Below are 24,784 nucleotides of genomic sequence, written 5' to 3'. Positions count from 1 at the left end.
TCTTTTCCCCCTTTTTTCCACTGTTTGCAGTTATTTTATTGTACCACAGTTCTTGCCGGAAACAACACTTAAGGTGTTGCACACTTGAAGGTAAATCGCTTAAAGCCACTCCTTTTTTGAAGTTGGAAAATGCTGTTTTAGATAAGCTATGCAGGCCATGGTCACACAGTTAAATCTAACAGATATTTATGCTATTATATGTCTTTGTTCCAAGATTATATTAATGAATAAAAACCAAGCTAAAAGTATAGAGAAAGAAAATAGTTAACTCGAAAAGTAAAACTGAAAAGTTAATCGTAAATACACACATAGTATAATAATAAGGAAACATACAGCACTGAATCAAACACTGAAACTAATTTAGAAACAACAACAACTGAACATGTAAACCTAGTCTAAACTATAAAGAACTGAAAATATAAACATTGGAAAATAATTTTATAAAAACTTCTACCAAATACAAATAACTTTATTTGTTGGTTTGCACAGTTTGATGACATTTTTCAAAGTTAGATAAGAAAGTATTTGTATAGTATTCCACGCAGCACTCCAATCGAACCCAGCAGAGACAGAATGCCGAGGACAACCAAATTCAGAATAAAGCCAGGTAACCTGCAAACCAGAAAGTACTCAGTCAGCGTGCTGTAATAGGTCAAACATCAGATACTTTAAAGTCAGCGCTGCCACCATGTGCTTTTAAGTATTTGATATTTTAGTATCATGAAAGACCTTTTCTTGGGGGACGTGATATATCCACTGAAATACATCTGTCGAGCGACCATGTACACTAGCCCTCCTGCAGCTGCAATCACCTCACTGAAGAAGGTACCACAGGTCCACATCGACACCAGGAAGAGAGGGTAGAACTCCACACAGTTCTGACTGAGAACAAACACAGGTAATGTTAGGACATCCTTGGAGCTCCACCTTGTCCCTACTCTGACTGCAGATCAGCTCCCTCCGCCACACTGCTGCTCACTGATTGTCAGCTCTCTTCTTAACCTAGCTTCAGAAACTCCTTTGAATAACTTCATGGTGTGGTACCAGTAAACTGTTTCTCCATTCCTCAGGCATTCTCTCCCATATCACTCTGTAATCAGACTACTACTTTAAAGTAGTCTGTTTAAACTAGTTTTACCCTTCAGTTCATTTGACTATAGCATTACAATCAGGTCTTCTTACTGTGCACGGAATGTCCTCTCAAATTCTGGAGGTCCAGTGACAACAGGAGGTACGATGTTGTAAGCCATCCTGGATCTTCCTACCCGCCGAGCCAGGTAGCCTGAGAGGAGACAGTGACAGAGGTTTCTTTACATGTTTCTTTATACAATTCACAAGTATATTTCCTATTTTAGCCACCTAATTTTTTTTTTTGCACAGTTTAATAAATTGTAGATTTTGTTTTCAAGGGATAAAATTGAACATTGGAACAAAATCCAAGCCATGAACTTCTCTCTGTAGACCACCATGATAAAACTGACCAAGCTCCATGAAGTGTCAGTTGAACAGCAGGCACTTCTCAGCTCCTCCGTCTCAAAGCAGATTCGTAGTTGTCCAAATGCTCTACAGAGTCTAGATTCTACCCAGAAGAATATTCTGAGCTTCATGGTGAGCCGTGGTGTTCGCATTATCATGTTTTTGACATTCTCCTCAGAATGATTCCACATTAGAAAATGCATCAACAACAGCCATGATCAAGAATTCCGGTTAACACTGGCCTGGTGATAGTTAAACCTGCACACAATTTTTCTGGGCGAAGAAACGCTTGAAGCCACATTAAAGGCCCACAAGAATCAAAGTCTGAAAATACTATAAGAATACTATACTATAAAACACGGCAACATATACTGCTCAACATATGTGTAAAAAGTGGAGATTGCTCAGTATAAATCAATAAACTAGTATAAAGGGGAGGACCTTCTATCGCTGTGCCATTGAGAGCATCCTCACTGGATGCATCACCACCTGGTATGGCAACAGCACCGCTTACAACCGCAAAGCTCTCCAGAGAGTCGTGCGGTGCTCTGAACGGATAATTGGAGGTGAGCTTCCCTCCCTCCAGGACATCTACAGGAAGCGGTGCCTGAGGAAAGCGGGGAGGATCATCAAGGACTCCAGTCACCCCAGCCATAAACTGTTCAGACTACTTCCATCAGGAAGGAGGTTCTGCAGCATCCGGTCCCGTACCAGCAGACTGAGAGACAGCTTTTTCCATCAGGCCATCAGACTGCTGAACACGTCATAGACACCTCAGCTTCACTACTGGAACTTCAACATTATGCACTCCATACTGTACAGTAACGCCACTGTTTTGCACAATATCCAACTAACAACCTCTGTATATTTACAGATATATATAAACAAATAATTTCCCCCAGGGATCAATAAAGTATTCTGATTCTGATTTTATATATTTATTTTATTTTAACTCTATTTAATTTGTAAAATATGTACACATGTAGACATACATATTTAGTATACACATTCAGTAATGTGCATACACTCTTATATTGTACACATATTTCTTCATATAATTCTCAGATTTAGCCATTCTTATATTTGCTTATGTTATTGTACTTTGCACACCTCTGTTGCTTGTGAAGCTCGCACACAAGAATTTCACTCACATGTGCTGTACCAGTGTACCTGCACATGTGATGTGACAATAAAAGTGATTTGATTTGATAAATGCACACATTTAAAATAATAAGGATGTTGTTTGCATTTAGAATGTATGTGCTTTTCTGTGTGGGAAACCATGTTCAAGCTGCTGACAAGAGGAAATCCGCATCCTAGATGTGATCTGATGATCACTAAATGAGTGGAGTGCTAAGTGTAAAACTTGCCTAGTCTTGCTGTTGCACAGTACCTACACAGGAGTGGGAAACCACACCCACATTATTATTAAGTTGGGACAATACCTTGACATGCACAACATCCATTAAGCTGCTGTGTTTTACTTACCCATGTGCAGAACTGACAGCAGGGACACTGCAGCCAACAAAAGAGGGGAGTCCGCTTCCATCAGACTGTTGGGAAAAAACAGCCGTCCTCACAGTTTGCTCCTAAACACAAAGTCAGCTTTACATAACAAATAGGAGGTACTTCCTGGGGCAAAGGGACTTTAGCACATCCCACAAGTTGTGCAAGTAAGAAAGTCCCGTGACTCTTATGCAGCTAAAGATCTGCCATGAGTGGGCAGAACTCTCTATGAACTCTATCACTAACACTCCACAAGAAAAACCTGGCTAAAACTTTAATACCTGCTGTTAGTTTATCATCAGCATATCATACAGTTATATATGCACATGTATAAATGCATGCACAGAACTGAACAATTAAAGTGTGATGGTCCTTAATTAATTACAGTGGCTCGAGCTTCATTTATCATGCCACTGTATACCACGCACTGTTATCAGTGTGAGTTTATTCTGCAGGCCTGGTACTGTAGGGGGGGGGGGCATTTCTTAGAGCATAGTCCAGGGGTCGGCAACCTGCGGCTCCACGTGGTTTGAAAATATATATATAAGTATTTAACTGAAGTGTATTTTATTTGTGTTAGTTCTTTTTTAACTTCTAGTTGTAAATTGGAAGATTCTCGTGGTCTTCAAATATCAAAATAAAATCATATGTTATTATCATCGCTCAAAATAAGCGTCACACTCGCATAAACCATATCAGCCGAAATGCCCTGCATTTATGGAGAGTGTCAACCCCAGGCAGGCCAAGTATGGAGCTTCGGATCCACATACGTATGTGAGCAGCTGTTCTCTATGGAAGCCCGTTTCCGCCACTAAAAAAAAAAAAAAAAAGGCTCCATAACTCAAAATTTCGAGTTATTTTCTCGAAATTTCGAGTTATTATCTCGAAATTTCGACATATTAACTCAAAATTTTGAGAAAAGCAACTCGAAATTTCGAGTTAGCGCTGCCAATCAGTAATCTACGTGAATGACGTCATTTCCATGTTACCCGGAAGCTGAAGCCCTCAGCTACAAATGCTACAGCTAAGCTACCGGTATTACATCCAGTCGTGAATGCACAGATTGCTGAGTGTTTTCAGCCTGGCTTCACAAATGATGAAATCCCTGTGTTATTAGCTGAATCACATGGTGTTACTATCAGCAAACATACTTTAATTTGTTGGGATCCGTTTTTGAGTGCGCGGTCCTGCGCCATATGCTTCCGGGTAACAAGAAAGCGACCTCATTCACGTATATTTTTGATTGGCAGAGCTAACTCGAAATTTTGAGAAAAGTAACTCGAAATTTCGAGTTATATTTCTCGAAATTTCGAGATAATAACTCGAAATTTCGAGATAATAACTCGAAATTTCGAGTTATGGATACTAGCTTTTTTTTTTTTTTTTTAGTGGCGGAAACGGGCTTCCATAGTTCTCCACCATGAACTACGGTAAAAACAAACAGCGCTCACGCCTCACAGATGGCAGCTTACAGTCCTGCGTAAAGACGAAGTGACTTCGTACAGCCCCGATTTGCAGACGCTGTGCGCCATGGCAGACCCAGCGATGTTTGCATGTACATGCTTTTTTTCTTTATTGAACATTTTTACACATTGTTGCTGTAGCCACACAGTCGACACAACAGCAGAGAGAGCACAGACTTTAAGCCGGGGGGGCTTGATTGCGGATGCCGCTCAGGTGCGTCCGCCTCCCCTGTAGCGTGCAGACCACGCCCCGCCACACACGTCAACCACTTAAAATAAATATTTATACAGATATTTTGCAAATATTTCTTTTTCTTTCTTTTTTTTAGCAGTTGAGTGAATTTTTCCAATTACTTTTAAAATTCAGCTCAACACTACAGTTTTTGTTTGGTATATGAATAATTTAAGATCAGCTTTTTAATTCATTTAAAAGAGACCTTCAACTGTCTTTCCTTTGTGTTATATTTTTTAAGAGTTCAAAATGTGTTCATTCCATAAATAAAAAATTTTTTTCTCTGTAGCAGTTCATTGATTTCATAAGTCAAAGTCAAGTCAAAGTCAACTTTATTGTCAATTCTGCCACATGTACAGGACATACAGAGAATAGAAACTACGTTACTCTCAATCCCTAGATAAAATAGCAAATGAACATTTAAATATAAGAGTGATTAAAAAATGCAGGTAAAATAATTAAAAAGTAAAAATTTAAATAAATACAATACAATTTTACATATAACAAGAAAGCTATACAATATACAATATAATGGGTAAATGACATTGGGTGTAAACCAGGCAGAGTAGTGCAAGTAGGCAAATAGTGCAAATGGAGATTTAGTAATGTACGGTAAGAGATAGTGTAACAACAGAGTCTTATGAGGTAATGGCAGTCCAATGCTCCACAAAGTGACTGGTAACTGGTGCAGGCCAGTGAGTGAGTCAGAGAGTGTGTGTGTGTGACAGAGTTCAGTGAGACCGTGGAGGAGAGAGGGGAGAGGGGGCAGAATCGGGAGGGAGTTAAGCTTCCTGACAGCCTGATGGATGAAGCTGTCCTTCAGCCTGCTGGTCCTGGCCTGGAGACTCCGCAGTCTCCTCCCCGACGGCAGCAGCTTGAAGAAGCTTTGCATTGGGTGCGTGGGATCAGCTGCTATGCAAAGGGCTTTTTTAGTGAGACGGGTGCTGTAAATGTCCTGGAGGGAGGGGAGAGAGACACCAATGATCCTCTCTGCAGCTCTCACTATGCGTTGGAGGGTTCTATGACAGGACGCATTGCAGGCTCCAAACCACACAGTGATGCAGCTCGACAGGATGCTCTCGATGGTGCCTCTGTAGAAAGTGTACATGATGGGGGCTGGTGCTCCTGCTCTTCTTAGTTTGCGGAGAAAGAAGAGACGCTGCTGTGATTTCTTGGCCAGTGCTGTGGTGTTGTACGTCCAGGAGAGATCCTCTGTGATGCAACACAATACACAATACAGGTGTATACAAGGCATAACAATAACAGTGTTATCTTCATTTTAGATGACAAAAAGTATTTGCGGCTCCCAGTGTTTTCTTTTCTGTGGAAACTGGGTCCAAATGGTAGACAAAAGTCCGTCGAGACCAAGACCACGTAAAAGTGGTCTTGAGACCAAGACCGGTCTCGAGACATCCAACTCTACCAAATGGCTCTTTGGGTGTTGCTGACCCCTGGCATAGTCTGTATAAACTGCAATTGTATGTGAATGCTACGACAAAATATAATGTATGTATTTAATGTTTGAGAAATGAATGATTACATCTGTATGGAAGCTTTCACCACATATTTTTTGTTTGGACATAGTGGTGATTGGTTGATTTTAGTGGATTTGTAGGTGAAAGAAAATTGATAATGAGAAGATGTTGGGTAGGTATGGACATGAGAGTAAGAGGATGACATAAAGGAATGTTAATGAATCAGGAAGTATAAGGAGGAAGTGAGGGCAGCTGTGGAAAGGTAGTGAGTCCTGATGATTTACATGTGGAGGTATAGAGATGTCTGAGAAACAGGGCAGTGGACTTTTTAAACCAGATTATTTAACACAGTTTTGGAAAGGACGCCTGAGGAACGAAGAAGAAGTGTTCTGGTACTGATCTTCAACAAGGATGCAGCTATAGGAAAATCAAGCTGATGAGCCATACAACGAAGTAGAAGCTAGAGAGGTGACGGTCAGCGAGCAGCAGTAGGGCTTCATGCAGAGAAACAGTGTTGAGAGAGTTCATGAAGACGTACAAAGAAGGCAGGTGTAACACTGAAGCTGCAAGTAGATGTAGGGAATGAGGAATGGTTGAAATACCAGGAGTCAACCATGTAAAGAGGCATTTTATAGAGAGGTGATGGAGAGATTGTTACAGAAGGATAGGAGTAAGAGTGAATGGGTGGATTTACAAAATGGCAGTAGGACCTGTTATGATGTTTGGTTTGGAAGTGATGCCACTGACAAAAAGACAGGTGGCAGAGCTGAAGGGGCTTTTCCCCTGGGAGTGACCGGCACTGACAACATTAGAAATGACCACATCAGAGGGACAGCTCAGGTGGACTGCTTTGGAGATGAAGCTGAGCAAGTTTGCACATGCATGTTGACAATGAAGTCGCCCGGCACAAGGAAAAGAGGAAGACCACACAGGACGTTCATAGATGTAGTAATGGAGGACACGCTGGTGTGACAGAAAAGGTTAGGGTGAGATGGCCTTTTCTTCTTCTTAGTGCAGAAAGAAGAAGAAAATGTGACCTTATAGCTATAATGGTTATTTTGTAGAAAACCCCACTTTGAGCAGCGACGGCTAAGAAATGCCATTAAATGTTTACAGAAATTCTTTATGTAAATGTTGGCTCTACTGGGGGGATCTAAGTGCACTGTCAGTTTATTTACTCTTATAATAATAATGGATTGGATTTATATAGCGCTTTTCAAGGCACCCAAAGCGCTTTACAATGCCACTATTCATTCACTCTCACATTCATACACTGGTGGAGGCAGCTACAGTTATGATTTTTTTTTATTAAAGTAAGCTCGTTGAGATTTCTTATTTTTAATAATAACCTACTAGTTTTAAACACGCTATATTTCCGTGCAAATATAATGAAATGCCCACGAAACGTGTGGCATGTGAAAAAAGGTGTCCCCGGTTGTCATGTTACCGTCCCCAAACGACGCCACATGGGTGGCAGGAAAAGCAGTCGAAGCCGTGGTGCGGTCACAGCGGTCTCCTGCAGCATGGACAGCGACGATGAAAATGTAGAAGAGGTTGTAGAAGGTACGTAACCTCTGCCATTCGTGCCGTGTACGCGTGAACGACTGCATTTGCACCGTGGAGAAGGTATTCTCAGCGCTTTGGCTGAGTGGTGTCGATTGTCTTTAAACAAATCTTCATGAGTGGATCTGTCGGCGGGCCTGCTCGGGAGCTCGCAGCGCCAGGCCCTCTGTTTGACAAGGAGATCCGCCGGTCAGGCGCGTGAGGGCGGTGTGTGGGGTATTAGTGCTCCGCTGCCAGCGTGGCTGCTGTGTTTAGTCAGCAGGGCAGGAAGTGCAGAATGACACCAAATGTTACTTTTTGTTGTAGTGCTGCACTCGTTGCTGCGCGTCTTTGTTGTTAAACTAGCACCACCGTTACACGCGGGTTCTTTCTCCCTCGTTCAGAGGCTGGACTGAGATTTCACTGCGTCGGACTAAAGTAGTGCTGTCGCGTTAGGAGACCCGGGCTGAAAACTCCGCTGTGGCGCACACAGTGCTGAAAGCTACGGACCCGAAGCCCCCGTCAGCACGCAGCCCTCACAGAGCTAATCACAGTGCTCTTTCAAAGGAAACCGACTGGACACGCTGTAAGAAGGTTTAAAAAGCCCCAACACCGCCGTAAAGGGTTTCTACCCACCCCGACTAAATAACTGCCCTCAGAGGTTGAAACGGTTTAACCCGTTTCCCTGACTCAGTACTGCTTTGCACGTTGGAAGTCTGGCCTACTGAATTCTGCAAATACAACGGTATCGTGTTGCGCTGCTGTTTGTTTGCCTCATTTATATTCTAGCTGTAACTTAGTTTCATTTGCTGTAATCTCAGTTATCTACTCACTGTGAGTGAGTAACAATTATGTACGAATATGCTGTCAACCAAACTCTCACATAACACATATTAAGAAATGTTATTGTTACTTGGTGGTTGGTTAAAAGTGTGTCGAGTTATTATTGTTGAATTTATTTATTTCCAGGAGTGTAGCTCAGTCAGTGATGTGATTAGCACGTGCAAATGAAGCTTTTATTTCCACTCCAGGGACGTACTGATGCTTCCTTTTGCAATAAAATAGATTTTAGTTGGTGTTTTGTCGCCAGCATTGCCGTTTCATTTCCTGACTGAAGTAAAATATTGTAACTGGTTCCGTGTGTCATTAACAACTAATGGGAACTGATTGAATTATTCTTCTGTTCGAGTTTTCTTTGAAAGGAACTTTAGTGCAATTAAACATAGAGGAACAACAGTGTTTGGTGTTTAAGTGCATTAGAGCCTGACTGATTTATCAGCAGGCTGATGATATTTGCTGTTTGCCGGATTATCGATGGCTGATAAGAACCTATAAATCCAATAAAAAGAAGAGATGGGAGAAGCACTCAACAACTTTGAGTGTTGATGTTGCAGTTTGTCCATCAGAGGGCACTCTTCAACGTCATTGCTTTTTAATTTGCATTGTCACGATCTTATCACAAAACCTGTGATATTAGAAACCCGGGTTACTAAATCACCAAATATGAGTATCAGTCTTTAAAGAAACAAAAAAACAAACCTTGTATCAGTTGGGGTTTAATTTCTATCGCCGTGTGTAATGACCAAGTGTTTCTGCTGAGCTATGTCAGCACCACTGAAGAAACCACCTGATGTAACCTGCACTGAACTTCTGGAACATTGAAGGATACTTTGTTTATTGTGAGGATTTTGAAAATAATGACCCATCTATGCTAAATAGACTTTAGGCATCATTTGGTTCATACTTTACAAATCACAACTGATGTTTTGGTTGGATGTAACGGTTAAAGCAAGAGGTTAACAAGTAAGTTGTTGGAGTAGACCGAGAGAGTAAAAAATAGAGATGTCACTGTTAGCAAAAGTGTCCAAAAACAAATTATTAGAGCTCTAGACTGACATGTCCTTTTAGCCAGGTGCCTCTGTAATCATCCACGGGTCTTGTTGCTGCTCCATGAGGGACGTGGCTAAAATGTAACAGTAGATACAGGAAGTGCTTTAGGCGTTTAAGAAAGGAGCTTGAGGACCTCAGCAGAAACCTTTACAGGCTTTATTTGTAGTACTCGTTTAAATCAGCTGAACATGCTTTGTTTAGTATTTTATGGTAGATCCATGAAAACAAATGGATGGGCCTATCTGGGATCTATTTCTATAACCTGATTTCATTAAAAACTCATCCTCATCACACTGAAACATTGTGTCTGCATGAACTTTCAGGTCCATTGGATGAAGATGGTCAGCCCCATGGTTTCTGCACTGTGACCTACTCGTCCAGTGATCGCTTTGAAGGACATTTCACCCATGGAGAGAAAAATGGCAAGGGCAAGTTCTTCTTCTTTGATGGAAGGTACTGTAAACATAACAAACTAAGGACTTAAATAATCTGTTAGGATCACTGATGGGGACGTAAATCTGACATTACTTGAATTAAAAACATTTACTATATCTGACCGCTGTCACTGCCAGATATGAAAGATGTATGTTCTGCATTTATCTGACAAACGCCTCATTATTGTGGATATATTGGTAATAATAAAAGAAAAGTACGATTATGCATGTGACAGCAGAGGACATGGCTTTGAGCAGCGGTCAGTTTCCTCCAAGGAGAAGAGTGTAACACTGCAGGAGCAGTCAGACGCAGGTATTGTGATAGTGTGCTGTGCGATAAGTGAACATCTGTGTTACTGCAGCTGTGTAATGGCACCTTTCCAAAGCTACATATGTATTTGCCAATAGAAGGTTTTGAGACTTACTTATTAATATTGTGTTAATGCATGTGTGCTTTTCAGTAGAAAAACAGAGTAAAGTTCTTGAGCATTACAGTTACAAACATTACTGGATTACAGGCAGCGGCATCAGAAGTAAACAAGAAAACAACTACTCTCCTCCTCCAAGTCCAAACATGCAGTACAACACATGACTGAGCGGCTTGCCCCGTAGATGGAATAGATTATTAATGGGACCATTGCAGATATACCAACACAGTCTGATTGTGGGCTGCCAGAAAACCTGTGACCAAACCTGTCCGATGTAATTACAAAACCATCACAGATGTAATTTCCTTTTAAAACTACCCCTAAAATTGTCGTGCAGTATACATTGAGTTATTTTATGCCATACCACCACTACCTCTCTCAAAACAATACCGCAGAAATGTGAAAAAGTTTTGTTTGTTCTTTTTTAATAAATGATATCATATGGCTGATATAATGATAATATTATGTTGTACTTTTTAGAATGTCAGCACTGGTTTTGTTTTTCAGGATTAAAGTTTGTCCTGAATAAGAAGGAACAGTTAGACAAACCTCAGAAAGAAATACTGGAGACATAAATAACCTTTGTCTGGCCCTATTCACCTTGAAGATTGAATTTAGACTTCAAATGTAAAAAATCTTAATTGCAGTTGTCCTTCTTTTCCCTCTCACAGCACTTTAGAGGGGTTCTATGTAGATGATGCTCTGCAGGGCCAAGGAGTGTACACCTACGAAGATGGGGGCGTCCTCAACGGGACATATGTGGACGGAGAGCTTAATGGGCCTGCTCAGGAGTTCGATGGCGAGGGTCACCTGGTGTTCAAGGGCCAGTACAAAGGCAACAACCGCTGTGGGGAATGCTGGGTCTACTACCCTGTGAGTCAGCTTACTGTCTAACTTCTGCTTATACAGAACATAGCAGAAGTATTTCTAACCATGTGTATTGTGCATGTTGGCGTGTACTGTGGTGCGTCTAGGACAGAGGCTGTGTGTTTGGGGAGGTAAACGAGGACGGGGAAATGACTGGTGACTCTGTAGCGTATATCTACCCTGACGGTCGAACGGCTCTATATGGAAGCTTTGTGGATGGGGAGCTCATTGAGGCCCAACTTGCTGCTGTCATCTCCAACCAGACTGGGAGACCACGCTTCGAAATCAGCCCCAATAGTAAGGAGTGATGCCAACGTCCACATTTGTTTGTCGAGACTTTTGTTCAGGAGTTGATGCATTTAATAAGAAATTGCCCTTTTCCTAAAATTGATTATGTTGGATTTTCAAGATGCAAAAGGCTAAAGCGTTAATAGATGTGAATAAATAATAATACATTTATTATCAAGAAACTGTGTTATGGTATAATGCATGATGACATGGATTGTTTCAGTGCAATGTAATATACTGGAAACGTAATGATAGAAACCTCAATCATGTGCACGGGCAAGCTGTTAAATTGTTTAGCAGTTTAATAGCTTGCAGCTTGACAAATGGACCAGACTAAAACATCCCATTTCATAATTTGTACTTCCTGTGTGAAAGTCTCTCCTTTGCATTTTGCTGCACTCTGCCTGGACAGCTTTACTTTCTGCTCCTACCAGGTTTAAGAAGATTAACATATAACCAAGTTCACGGTCCATGGATGCTAATATGAAAGTTTTCGGTTGAGCCAAATTGTGAAACTGTGTTAAAACCTACAAGAGCTGATCTTATGTTCTTGAAAGCTTCCCCTTAAAGTTCTAAAGGATTTATTAAAACTGCTTTAAGTTATACACTAACTTCTTCACATCATCACTAAGTGCTTCTCCTCTCTCAGCTGGTCAGTGTCCAGAAACGTGAGACACAACGACTATTAATATTTAGGCTAGTTTCAAGAGCCGAAAGCCAGCAGGAGCCATGGATGCAACCGTTTATTTAAGCTGGCTAATGTGACTGAACAGTTCTGAGATATATGTAGAGGAATTACTGTCACTTTGGTATCATTCTAATTGAAGTTTGTTTTTTTACATTTCACTCATTAACCAATGCTGCCTTGCATGTGCTGTCCACCACCCATGCTCGTGTCATTTCCTCTGGCCCTGGTTAATATGGTTCCACTTGTATTTCATGGAGAAAGGCCTGTGGTTAAAGAATCCCACTAATCTGACAATCTTCTTTTACAGGTCCTGTGTACTCGTATGACAAATCCACATCCACCTGTATCGCCACCCATACTCTGCTTCCAGATCCTTATGAGAGCCAAAGGTAGATACGTTTTATAGGAATCCTGACCAATCACATTGTTCCTCTTGAATTCGTGGTCAGTATTTCATTGTCTTACCCCTGCCTCTGTTTGTCAGAGTGTTTGTGGCAGACTCTACAATCAGAGGAGCAGGACAGGGACTTTTCGCCAAGACAGATGCTGAGGCCAACACTGTGATGGCTTTTTACAATGGAGTACGCATCACCCACTCTGAGGTATGAAACACAGACCACAAACAACGCACCAAGGTCATTAAGAGTCATCATGTAGCAATTTCAAATATCCAGTGGCCTTGAGGTTTCCATTGATGAAGAATGGACCTACTATCGTTGTGCCCCATATACCACACCAAACCATCACTTTTGTAGTTCCAACAGTCTTGGAGGGATCCATCCAATGTGGGTTAGTGTCAGACCAATAGCGGTGGTTTTGTTTGTTAACACCATTCACATAGAAGTTTGTCTCATCACTGAACAAAATCTTCTACGTGAACTGAGGGTCCTGTTCCAGTTTTTGTTTTGCCCATTCTGCAAATTCTGTGGCCGATCTGGGTCATCCTCGCTGAGATGCTGCAGCAGCTGGAGTTTGTAAGGCTGCCATTTGTGAGTAGCTAATATCCGCCGAAGGGATGTTGGACTAATGCCACTCTCCAGTGACATGCGGCGAGTGCTACGCTGTGGGCTCTTGCTGAATGAAGCTAGGACAGTGATAGGTTTGTAGCTTGAACCCATCCGCTGGAACGTTGAAGACAATATAATTACACTGCTAAGCAAGACACAAATAGGCAAAGTTCTTCATGTTACTCGTGCACGGGAGAGACCGGACAGAGCGCCGTCCCTTCGCTTGACCCCAGTCGCTCTCGTCCGTCCTCCCGTACCACTGTCCTTTTATTGAGGTTACATGAATATGCATAGGTTCATTAACATACGACGTCTACATACAAACAAAGAGTACTGTGTGTGTGTGTGTGTGTGTGTGTGTGTGTGTGTGTGTGTGTGTGTGTGTGTGTGTGTGTGTGTGTTGCTGATCAAAGGGTCAAACATCCTTGGTCAGGAAGAGGGTAGACTAGACCCCCCCCGGTGAGGAAGTCCAGCAGTTCATCTAAACAGAAAAGCACTTAGACTAGAACAGATGTAGCTACGTTAATCCTACCATAAAACAATTAAGACAAGGTACGAACTTTCCCATGCTCCCAGGATATAGGTGTGCATTCTAGTGTGGAATACACACCAAGCCTCTGTAGCCTGTTAAAGATCACACAACTTATCACTACACAATTGATTATACACCTCTAAGCATCTATGGTTAAATATTTCTAAGCATAAATGACAATCAACAATACAAACTCTAACAGACAGCCACTGATGTTTCTTCATTAGTCACAGCTTTCTTGCATCCACATTTTTGCAAATCCAACACTGAACCAGTTTCACCAAACTTAGCAAGCAGTTTGCTGACTGTAGCATGGGAGATGGGTGGTCTCGTAGGGGGTCTTGCATTGAAATGTGCTGCAATGACCCGGTTACTGCGTTCACCAGATATCAACACAATTTCGATCCTCACGTGTTAACCTCTTCGACATGTCAATGGCTGTGAACAAAGAGAAACTTGTAAATAACTCATGAAAGAATAAAGTTACATTGAAACCAAGCACACCATTGTTGTGACATTACCAATAAGTTTGATGTGTCACATGGCCCTCTTCCTATTGAAGAAACAAAAGTTGCATCCAAGATGGCCGACTTCTAAATGGCCACCATGGTCACCGCCCATCTTGAGGAGTTTGCCCCTCACATATACTAATGTGCCACAAACAGGACTTTAATATCACCAACCATTCCCATGTTGTTACGCTGTATCCATATGAATGGCCCACCCTGTAGAATTATCCCCATTAAATGCGCTTGTGTTTTCTTTGTGTTTTTATCCGTGACTCATCAGGTGGACAGCAGGGACTGGGCACTGAATGGAAACACAATTTCACTCGATGAGGATACCGTGATTGACGTCCCTCAGCCATTTGGCCAGACGGACAGATACTGCGCGTCTCTGGGTCATAAAGCAAACCACTCTTTCATCCCCAACTGCAAATATGACCCGTGAGTATAAGCTGACAGGTTGACCAGCAGAGTCTGACATTTAAAAAAAAGAAGCCTGATGTGATTACAAATTGAACAGAAATAACCTCACTCAGACCAGCTGAAGACTTTCTGTAGTCATGCACCACCAATGTTGTTACTGCTCCCGAAGACATCAAGCAATCTTTGATGAGTTATACAGAAGGGAATTATTTTTAATAGAACTGTTTTTCCTCAGCTAGATCAGTGGTTCTCAAACCTTTTCATCATTCCCCACACATTCACGCCCCATCGAAGCAAAACAGTGACAGAAAGCTGCAACTTTATTTAGATAACAAAGTCATTCACAATGAATCCTTCAGTAATTTTTGTTTTAAACAAACAACTTTCATTTAACTATTTGAGGCTTTTGTCACTAGACTGCTTCATTAGTCTGCAGCACTTCTTCAAAAACGCAACAAGTTAAATAGAACGTGAACATTGCCAAACATGGAAAAATAAAGTTCAGTCTTAGTTTTATTAAAGAAAAGAAATCCAGAAACTTGTTCACAGAGATGAAAACATATAATTCAGGGAGAGTTTAATACTCTTCACTCTTAGTGGCTGCAGTGAGCCTGTTTCTGACTGCAGAGCTGTGCTGGGGCATGGTCTGCAGCTGCAGGGGAGACGGGCACACCTGATCAAGCCGATCACACCAATCCCCAATCATGCCTCGCTGGCTTAAAACTGAATGAACTGGGTCCTGTTGTTGTTGATGTGTGTAGGCTGTAGCACAAAAGCTGCAGCCCAGTGTGTTAGTGGACAGCTGCAATAAGAAGTATACTGAAAATGTGAACACGTGGTCGGGTCTCTCGTGACCCAGTCCTGGTTTTCGGCACCACTGTAAACGATGCACGACAGACCCGACCACGTGTTCACGCTTTTCAGTGCACTTCTTCTTCTTCTTCTTATGGACACACGGCTGCAGCTTTCAGCAGATGTGCATATTATTAATCCTAATTAATTACAAATTTCTTTGTTCTGCCGTAAAAGTTAGTTCAGCGCGACTTTTCTGCCAGGTAACTTGTGCCCCACCTGTCAGAACTGAGAACCACGGAGACAGTTTGAACAGTTCAGTGGTCATGCTGTCTTAATAACACACAGTGTCGTATAGTGGGGCTGGAGCCGTTTTCAGCTGTCGGTAGGTGAACAGTGAGCCATAGCCTGGACAGTGAACACCTGATTTGCATGTGGTTATTCCCCTTCCAGTAACAGCAAGTTAAAGATCAAGAGAGAAAAAAGTACATGTACCCCGCTTTAACCCCCTAACAGCAATGGTCCCATTAATGTTGTTATGGAAAATATCACATCAGCACCAGCAGTGGATTCTTTGGTTTTGGTTTTTTTGGGGGGCTAGTCAGTGTAAGGAGGCTAATGCTATATTCATATATACCTCTTGACACAGGTTGCAGTTATTCTGTGTAGTTGGCCACACTTGTACAAAGATGACAAACGATACAGCTGCTCAGGAAAGCCTGAGCTAAGAGCTCATTGAACTAGTGACATGTAGTGATTTGATTATTTTATTTTACTAAGCTTCAAATGACAAAAAGCTAACTTAGCATGTGAGCACTGTCAAGTTTTAAAGTTAAACCAGTAGTTGTTTTTATAAGCAAATATTAGCATTAGCAGCTTATATCTCATCTGTGTAGAGTAAACACTGAGTTCAGGGTCATCAATCAACCATCATTACTCTCATCATGCACACATTTATTTATTTACGTGTTCGCCTTTGTAAACCAGCAAGGTTTCTTTCCAGGAGCAGGTGCTTAGAGCATTGTTTGCCATCCCATTCAATAAAATAACCGTTGTACCATTCATGTGGAAGCTCCGTGTATTCTATCCTTGTGTTAGCCTGCGTTAGCCTGCTGCACCATCTGAGAGTACAATGTAGAAGTCTCTAAAACACAAAGTTAGATGCTTTGAGAATAAATTCAGGCACCTGTTTACTTTAGTTAACTATTTTAAACAACACTTTCAGTCACTGCCACTTAGGGCAGTGGGTGATTCTAATAGGACCAGTCCATGGTACATCCTGCCTCCGGCCCTGTCTCATATCACCTTTCCTACACCAAAAATGTTCCAAAGATTTGCCCCGAGACCCAGTAATATACTAAGCATCTAACTTGTGGTACCATGACAGACGTCACTGTAGCATATCTCACAATGAAATCACAAAGTAGTGTTTCTTGCCTGACTTTGTGCATTTGTGTTTATCCTGGGTTTGCACAGGTTTGTCCATCCTCGTTTTGGGCCAATCAAGTGCATCCGAACCTTGAGGGCTGTGCAAAAAGATGAGGAGCTAACTGTTGCCTACGGTTACGATCACCAGCCAACTGGAAAAAATGGCCCGGAGGCTCCTGATTGGTACAAGCGAGAGCTAGAGGCGTTTGAGCAGAGAGGAGGGGCTCCTACTGGACAGTGAGATTGCAGATGAATACCTCTGGACAATGAAAACGTTCCCCTCTACCTGTGCTACCACCTTACAAGACTGCTGGAGCATTGTGGCAATTGATATTAGAGAAATATTTGCAAAGTTACCAAGTTTAGTATTCAAATGGAATACTACTTGAGCAATTCAGGATGATTGGAGGCCTCTCTCAGGCCAAAGAAACACAAGAACTATGCAAGAAACCAAATGATATTAGAGGAGACACATCTGTGGCTGGAGGCGCCGCTCTGTCTGACAGCCTCTTCATCACACACACCCTCATTCAAGTCAAGATTTCTGTGCAATGATGACTTCCTTCAGTTTCCACTGTCTGAATCCTCACTCGCTGTATGCATCTTCTAGCTGCTGTTTACCTAACAGAGCTCCCCTCCAAACACCACTATTTGGACCCCACAGTCTTTGTGTCATCTGTTGCAAACTGTTCAGCCCACACTTCATTTGCACTAATTTACGTATCCCAATCTATACATTTCATAAAGTGTAACTTGACAGATCTGTTTACTTGCCGTACAGGATAAACATCGCAGTGGCTAATTTATTTCTAAGATCTGAAGTGGTTAGGTACTGTACGCCCTGAGCTTTGTAAAGGGCGTTTCTAATCCAAGAACTTTGGGAGAAAATAATGGAATGTCTGCCATTACTCACCTGTGAGCTTGTTTCACTTTTCTAACCAAACTATCTGTGTGCATATGCTCTCGGAAATAAAAGTACAAGGTAAGGAAACCCAGTCTGCATGCATCATCATCTTAAGACACAAGAATGGAAAGTTTCGACTTTTTTTGTTTTAATTTTTAATTGGTAGAATCTCCTGTAGCAGCAACGACCCCCATAACATCGCTGCTGATTTATAAAACGATGAGGACAGACTATTGACGAGTTCTCATCCTCTCTTTACCCATGTGCTCATTATCCTGTGTCCTGATTTATCACATCAGCCAAAACAGCGCTATCATTAATATTTTAATGTTTACAAAAACACAAATACAGTCACTGAAGAAAACAAGTTTTCACCGCTCTGGTTTCAGATGTCCAGGAGGCTACTTGGTAAACATGAAAGTAAATCTTGGCTTCCATATTTTTATTCCTTGACTCTAGCTTTGTGTGATTCACAGTTTACTTGCGTACTTGTAATAAGAGCCGTGTGCCGGACATCATACAGGTGCACGAATAGAAAGACTGTTTGGATCCTAAAGGTTTGGTTCGTGTGGATTAGGTGTAGATATCACAAAGAAAATCATGATCAAGATCTTAAAGATAACCTGTAAACACACACTCACGGTGTACAAGAACAGCTTCTTACTGCAGCAAAACAATGTTCTGTAAACTTCTCCATAAAGCTACTTGTGCAATAACCATTAACCTGACAGAGATGAGAGATGGATCAAAATGTTGTCTAAATCGGGAAAGTCTGGGGGCTCCAAAGCAAGTTTTATTTCAGGGAAAAGCCTAGCTTCTTCTATGCAACGTGTCTTATCGATTTAATTGATTATCGTGGCTCAAAAGTCCACACAGTTGAGAGGATCGCTGTTTTCAGAGTCCATCCATTTTCGTTCCTGGTTTTGCCCATCGTTGTGCAGCTTAGGAGACCGGGCCGGTCGCAGGGCTGAAAGTCTTTGGACCGTGGAGAGCACGGACACTCCACGCCGAAAGGACCGGGCTGGATTTAAGGTCAGGAGCTTCCACAGTGTGCGTGTTAAACCTGCAGTGAGGGTGGGGCTTGGCTGCCCACGGTCCAGACTCTGGACTCGGAAATCCCTTCCTGCTCTCCACCTGCCGCCGGGCACAGGTTAATGGATAAACTTCCTACCTGCTGAACCAACATCGAGATCCGTCGAGTGCCCGGAAGATTCACTTTACCCGATAAAAGGGCCGTCGGACGAGAACAACAACGACACAGGTGTCGGTAGCGGAACTCATGTTTCTGAAAGCCGCTGCGAGCATCAAAGTAACTTCAGGTTTCCACCGTCGAGCAGCTCCACTTTTCTTCTGACCAGAGTTGGCACACGAAGGACTTCAGGGTGCTTTGCGTCGGGTTAGCACCCGGACATGGACCGGTACAGGTACTTTATTTTTAACCAGAAGGGCGTGCTCGGCCTCGGTATCCTCCAGGTGGCTTGTGCTGGTCTCTGTGTGGTCTGCGGGCTCATGGACGCTGTTTTTCGCAAGGACACTCCGCTGAGTACCACCAGGACGCCGCTGTGGGGAGGACTGGTGAGACTAACGGGCATTCAGTATAACACAAACCCGCAGGACACCTGCCTGTTCGGGTATAAAACTAAACGGGTTTCGTCACTTAGATCTCCCGCTAGGATCCTTGTTTTGTCATCACTTTTCTTCTTTTGACCAAAGCTTTAGGCAACGAGTCTAGCGTTCTCTCCGTGAGAAATACACGGAGGATTTCCGCGTGAACAGTGTTAAAGACTTTCTCCCTGCATTTTAAACTCTGTCACTTTCTTTAGATCATGGCCTCTCCAGGTGTGCTGGCGCTGTTTGCCTCCCAGAGGAAGAACCCAGTACTGGTCAGTGTGATGGTTGCCATTTATTCTTGACTGATAACATCAGCAGGACTTTTAGAATGAATGACCGTGTCCGTTTCTCTGGAAAACAAGCAAACAAAAATAACAAGTAACACAACTAACAAGAAAATAAAAATAAAAAGATTCCGCAAAGTAGGAGGAGTAAATTCAGAGTTGTACTTTAGTTAAGGTGTTGGTGCATCTCTCACATTCGCATTAAAGGCCAACCATGCACCTTTGCTGAACTCATCTGTTATTTGATGCCTGGCCACCATTGTTATGTTTGTCCCCCACACTGCACTCTGAGCACTACAGCCAGTGAAACTTCACACAGATACAAGTGTGTGATGGGTGTTACTTCAGCAGCCCTGTCACAATAAAGAACCGTTTAAGGACCTCTGGTTAAAACTTGGATTTGGGCCTTTCCTCACCTGCCAACCTGCTAATGTTTACATATTAAATCTGCCACCAGCAGGTTCCTGTTCAGTCCATCAACAGGGCTTTGGACTAAAAATAAATTATTTGGATTATGATGGTCAAGGATGCAAGGGACCAGGCGAGGTAGATGCAGATGGTCCAGTGTGGAAGAAGAAAGTTTATGATGTACTTAATTTATTTTCCTCTTCAGACAACATGTTCTCTAATCGAACTCTAACAAACCGATACCCCGCCCTACACCTAATTCTAAACCAATACAAAACTCATACAGCTCTTTGGAGCGCTGTAAGAACCAGCAAGACTGTATTCACTTTCTAAAAATGTCCTTTCTCCAATGGTTTGAAACTCAAACTTGGCTTCATTAAAAGGTAGTCGTACACACATAAGCACAGAGTCCTCTTTCTTTGGCTGAACTTGTGTGTCTGTCCTCAGGTGAGTGTGATGGTGGTGGCCTCAGGCCTGTCTGTTTTGGCTGCAATCATCATATCAAGTTACTCCTGTCTGACCCTCACCTATGGGCAGGAGGATAAAGAGGTCTTCCATCACCACAACAGTCCTGAAGTGGTAACCTGCACACACACAATCACTGTTTTAATCAGTGACTCATTTCTTGACGAAGTCAGTTGTAGTAAATAAGACCTGGTTGCATTTCATCAAGAACTAACAGGTCCTGCTGTTGTGAATGACCAGCTTGAGGTGCTTTTACACAACGAGTTTCAGGAACTTTAACTTCTCAAGATCATCTGCAGGGGTAAAGTGGTTGAAACATTCAGGAAAATACGTTCAATCCCTGTCTGCTCCAGTCTGCATGCCAAATATCCTTTGGGAAGATACTGACCCCAGGTTGCTCTCCAGTACATCCATCGGAGTGTGAATGTTAGATAAGAAGTGCTTGTGCAAATGGGTGAATGAGGCAAGTTGCTTTGAGTGCTCAGAGTAGAAAGTGTTATAGGAACAGGTCCATTTATCATGTTCCGGAGGTCTCCAATTATTTTAGATGTGACACTGGTCACCTGCATCTCCTGCACAGTTACTTGTGCAGGAACCTAGCATAACCTTTCTGAATGTCCTGACACATTAATGTTGTTCAGCAAACAAACGAATCAAATTCCATGTTTGGGGTTTTTTGTTGTTGTTGTTTTTCTGTTCCTCTGAGTGGGTTGATGATTTACATATTTACCAGCAGCTCATGTTAGCATGCCTTTAAGCTCACATCTTCCAACAATGTCAGAGGCGTCCTATTGGAGAGGGAAACCTTGCTATGCGCTCTCCTGATGTGATCTTGACTCACATCAGCAGCACTTCTGGCCAGCTGTTTCGCAGTAGTGCAGACACTAGGATGAAGCATGGATGTGTGAGTTGGTGTTGCTGCTAAGGATGTGGGACGTCAGTGCTGCCTGTCTGTCACATCCTGATGTTTTTTATATGCCCTCCTTTGTACGACTCTATATATGCAGACTTATCCACAGTTCATGGAAGTTGATTACACACAAACATGTCTTGTGGCTTTCCAGTTTTGTTTTGTTTTTGGGTAGTTTGCTGAAATGTGTAACAAAAATGTCCAACACATGGAGGGATAAATAAATGTGCAGCTTTTTGTTTCGGTGCTGGTGTTTTAGAGAGATAATTTCACTCTGATCTCCCCCCATTTCTTTATTACACACACACTTCATGGCTGTAACATTGTTCGTCTCCCTGCACAGACGTTTGTGCTTCATCGGATGGTGAAAGGTGCCAACGCCACCATCCTGCTAACCTGCGCCATCAGCCTGGTTTTCTCCTCTGTCATCGGCTACATGGGCTGTCACAGCATCCCCTTGTGTGCCTGCTATGATGCCAGAACTGGACTGGTAAGGACAGCATAGTAAAAAATCATAACATGTTTTCATCTCAAATTATTTATTTAGAATGAACAAAAAACACAAAGGTCAAATTTACTCTAATGTGCTGTAATTGTAAGGAACAAGAACCCTGAAAGTCATGATTTCATTTGAAAACGCTAAGATTAAAGCAACATGATAACCCTCACATTAAAATATGAGTAACAGTGTATTTCAGAGGAAGACGACTCTGGTTTTTAACTAAAGAAAAACATGAACTAATAACACGTGCAGAATGTTTTTATGTTGCAAACATACTTGGACAAAGACACGGGTCAGGACTAAATGTGTTTGCCACACAGATTTAAACAAAAAAAGAAGCTACCTATGGTTGTTTTCGTAGGATTGTCCACATTCACTAAGGAGCTGCTAACATTAGCCTAAAATATTAGTTACAGCTTGCTAGTTCCAGCATAGCTCCGCATGTTTCCAGACTAGATGCTGCAGATTTTGGTCCATACTGACAGTTGCAGCAGTTGCTATAGATTTGCCATTTGCACATCCCTGATGCAAATCTCCCACTCTGCCACATCCCTGTAATGGATTGAGGTGTGGTGACTGTGGAGGTGATTTGAGTGCAGCGAACTCGGTGTTACTGAGCTGTTTGAGATGAGCTTTGTGACGCTGTGCAGCCATCAGAAGATGAGCACAGTGAAAGACGACATGGTCAGCTTCATTTATAACGAGTCTCCAAAAGTGTCTCCACCATTACAAGTGGCACCAGCATCCTGAGGAGCAGCTGAAAGCCAGGATGGAGCCGTGCGCAGTTGATAACATTTTGGTGAGTCACTGTGACCTGATCGGCTCATAGGAGCAGCACCCAACGGCGTCTTCTGCTTTAGCCCGTTTGATTCAAAGTTCAACAAGGCTGTGCTTTCTGAGATTCTCTTCGCCACACCTTGGTCATAACGGGTGCTTATTTGAGTTCACGTTGCATCAGTGTCAGATTGAAATAGTCTGGCTCTGATCTCTGGCATCAACAGGGAAGTGCAGCACACTATACATTTACATCAAAAGGGCTTTGGACAGGCGTACCTAATGAAGCGGATCCTAAATGTTTGCAGGAAAATGGCCCAGCTGTTTGAGCTGGTTTATTGATTGTGCGATATCAGCAAGCGCTCTCTGATTAGTTTAACGTCTCATTACAAAGTGCTGTGAATTTCCCAACTGTGGGACTAATAAAGCCTATCTTATCTTACGCGTCTTATGATTATTTTCAAAATGATGGTTCCAGTTGGAGTAAACAAGGCAATTAAGGCCAGATATGATTAAGGGTGGGCGTTGTGGTTGTCAGGTTGCTGCCATATAAGTCCAGCGTGTCTTCATTTCTTAGTTGGGTCCACCCCTTGGTTCTCATGTCCAGTTTCCTAAAACCAAGCTGGTGACGTCTTTAAAAAAAACCCTTTACTAACCAGTGTGACATAATCACAGTGGGGTTCTCACGAGGCCACACCTGGATGTTCTGTTTTCACTTCAGTTTGTTCACTATGTGTCGTGTGTGTGTTTTCAGGAGAGCCTGGTTCCTCAGTGTGATCCCGGGGACACGGAGATGTGCACTTTGCAGAGTAAGCTTTAAATGTGGATCCTGTGTTAGGAAATTTTCTCAATAATCAAGGTGAACCCAGCATATAACATTTTAATGTGGTGGATTTAGGTTAAGTGTGTGTTGGTGTTTTATCACCAAACAATGATAACAAAGAAAGAAATTTCAGACACTACTCAGGAAATCTCACCATGAAGCCTCTGACAGAGAATGAGACAATCATGTACAATGAAGCAGCAGGTTCAAAGGTCACGGGGGCATCCACATTAGTGTGCTGCTCTGTCAGGTTTGTGTAGCAGTGTGCCTGATTGGTCTCTAGTGGTAAAAGGAAGTAGCATGAGCACTCTTCCTCTGAAACATATTCATTAATCTTTTTTCTTGTACTTGTCACATGAAGCATTGTGGGAGGGGCTTGAATCTAATCTGCAAAACAACAGCATCGTTTTTCTGATGCCAAACAACATAGGCTGAGCGGGCCACCATTATGATCCAGAGACTTCTAATAAACGTCCCACCCATTAACTAGTCGCGCCTTTATGCACCACAAACTCAGGGGACCTAAGTCTCGCCCGTGTTTCTGTTTTTTGTTGTCCAACTCTCAGCAGTCCTGTAATGAAGTTCTCATGTGTGTCCAGCAGGAGGAGACAACAGGCTGTTTAACTCTCCAGCTCAAACGACTCACAAAGACGATCCAGAAGAAGAGGAGGGTTCCTCCAACCTGCCCCCATACAGCAGACTGACCTGACACCATGCCTGTTGGGGACTTCATACTCCTGCTTGCTTCCTTCTGACTGCAGGTTCATTATATTTAAAGCTAAAGTCTATGGGTTTACTTCTGAGCACAGGCAGAGGCGGAATTACATAATTCAAGTGAAGCTCAAGATGCCAAGTCTTGAAAAACAGGACTTTTTACAGATCTGTTGGAGAGACACGAATTGTTGCGCTGTGGGAGTTTCTTTTGGTTAATGGCCTCACAATTCCACAGTCAGACTCATTTAAACTTGCCAAAGCCTGAACACCTGTGTGTGCGTCGTGTCAGTACTTTCATGTTTAATTCTTTTTACGCTGTGTGAATGACTTTTGCTCTGACTTAATATATTTGATATGTATGCATTAAATACAAATTGGACTGAACTGTTGGAGAGCTGAAACATTATTGCAC

The 24,784-nt window shown here is 42.4% G+C and overlaps 3 protein-coding genes across 5 annotated transcripts; 2 read left to right on the top strand and 1 right to left on the bottom strand.

The window, feature by feature from the left end:
• Window positions 1–98: 98 nt before the first annotated feature.
• Window positions 99–3,070, bottom strand: mgst2 (microsomal glutathione S-transferase 2). Its single transcript, XM_080900947.1, has 4 exons — window positions 2,965–3,070; window positions 1,183–1,282; window positions 730–882; window positions 99–612 (listed from the first exon to the last, which is right to left on the bottom strand). Exons 1-4 carry the CDS (start codon window positions 3,023–3,025, stop codon window positions 510–512), a joined length of 417 nt encoding a protein of 138 aa, XP_080757073.1. The 5' UTR covers window positions 3,026–3,070; the 3' UTR covers window positions 99–509.
• Window positions 3,071–7,588: 4,518 nt separating this feature from the next.
• setd7 (SET domain containing 7, histone lysine methyltransferase) lies at window positions 7,589–17,939 on the top strand. Its single transcript, XM_080901626.1, has 8 exons — window positions 7,589–7,715; window positions 9,908–10,037; window positions 11,118–11,319; window positions 11,421–11,610; window positions 12,597–12,678; window positions 12,774–12,891; window positions 14,618–14,775; window positions 17,026–17,939. Exons 1-8 carry the CDS (start codon window positions 7,619–7,621, stop codon window positions 17,216–17,218), a joined length of 1,170 nt encoding a protein of 389 aa, XP_080757752.1. The 5' UTR covers window positions 7,589–7,618; the 3' UTR covers window positions 17,219–17,939.
• A 199-nt stretch (window positions 17,940–18,138) lies between these two features.
• Window positions 18,139–24,770, top strand: LOC308409102 (uncharacterized protein). 3 transcript variants are annotated; one of them, XM_080901629.1, is made up of 6 exons: window positions 18,139–19,456; window positions 19,705–19,764; window positions 20,632–20,763; window positions 21,903–22,049; window positions 23,590–23,644; window positions 24,261–24,635. In XM_080901629.1, exons 1-6 carry the CDS (start codon window positions 19,292–19,294, stop codon window positions 24,365–24,367), a joined length of 666 nt encoding a protein of 221 aa, XP_080757755.1. In that variant the 5' UTR covers window positions 18,139–19,291; the 3' UTR covers window positions 24,368–24,635. The 3 variants fall into 3 exon arrangements, with proteins under 3 accessions (XP_080757755.1, XP_080757754.1, XP_080757756.1); XM_080901628.1 differs by having other exon boundaries at window positions 24,258–24,635; XM_080901630.1 differs by lacking the exon at window positions 20,632–20,763 and having other exon boundaries at window positions 24,258–24,770.
• The last annotated feature ends 14 nt before the right edge of the window (window positions 24,771–24,784 follow it).

This window comes from Rhamphochromis sp. 'chilingali', assembly GCF_963969265.1.
Source record: "Rhamphochromis sp. 'chilingali' genome assembly, chromosome: 13".
Taxonomy (NCBI): Eukaryota; Metazoa; Chordata; class Actinopteri; order Cichliformes; family Cichlidae; genus Rhamphochromis; species Rhamphochromis sp. 'chilingali'.
The sequence above is the reverse complement of the archived record's forward strand: the minus strand, read 5'-3'. Positions and strand labels throughout refer to the sequence as shown.

Bases quoted from the DNA above. Each gene is read 5' to 3' on its own strand.
- mgst2 (XM_080900947.1), bottom strand. From the start codon at position 3,025: ATGGAAGCGGACTCCCCTCTTTTGTTGGCTGCAGTGTCCCTGCTGTCA. The intron at 1,283-2,964 runs GTAAGTAAAACA...GTCTCCTCTCAG, and splicing joins GCTGTCAGTTCTGCACATGG to GCTACCTGGCTCGGCGGGTA. The intron at 613-729 runs GTCTTTCATGAT...TCTGGTTTGCAG, and splicing joins ATCACGTCCCCCAAGAAAAG to GTTACCTGGCTTTATTCTGA.
- LOC308409102 (XM_080901628.1), top strand. From the start codon at position 19,292: ATGGACCGGTACAGGTACTTTATTTTTAACCAGAAGGGCGTGCTCGGC. The intron at 19,457-19,704 runs GTGAGACTAACG...CACTTTCTTTAG, and splicing joins CGCCGCTGTGGGGAGGACTG to ATCATGGCCTCTCCAGGTGT. The intron at 23,645-24,257 runs GTAAGCTTTAAA...ATGTGTGTCCAG, and splicing joins GGAGATGTGCACTTTGCAGA to CAGGAGGAGACAACAGGCTG.
- setd7 (XM_080901626.1), top strand. From the start codon at position 7,619: ATGGGTGGCAGGAAAAGCAGTCGAAGCCGTGGTGCGGTCACAGCGGTC. The intron at 11,320-11,420 runs GTGAGTCAGCTT...TGGTGCGTCTAG, and splicing joins AATGCTGGGTCTACTACCCT to GACAGAGGCTGTGTGTTTGG. The intron at 14,776-17,025 runs GTGAGTATAAGC...GGGTTTGCACAG, and splicing joins CCCAACTGCAAATATGACCC to GTTTGTCCATCCTCGTTTTG.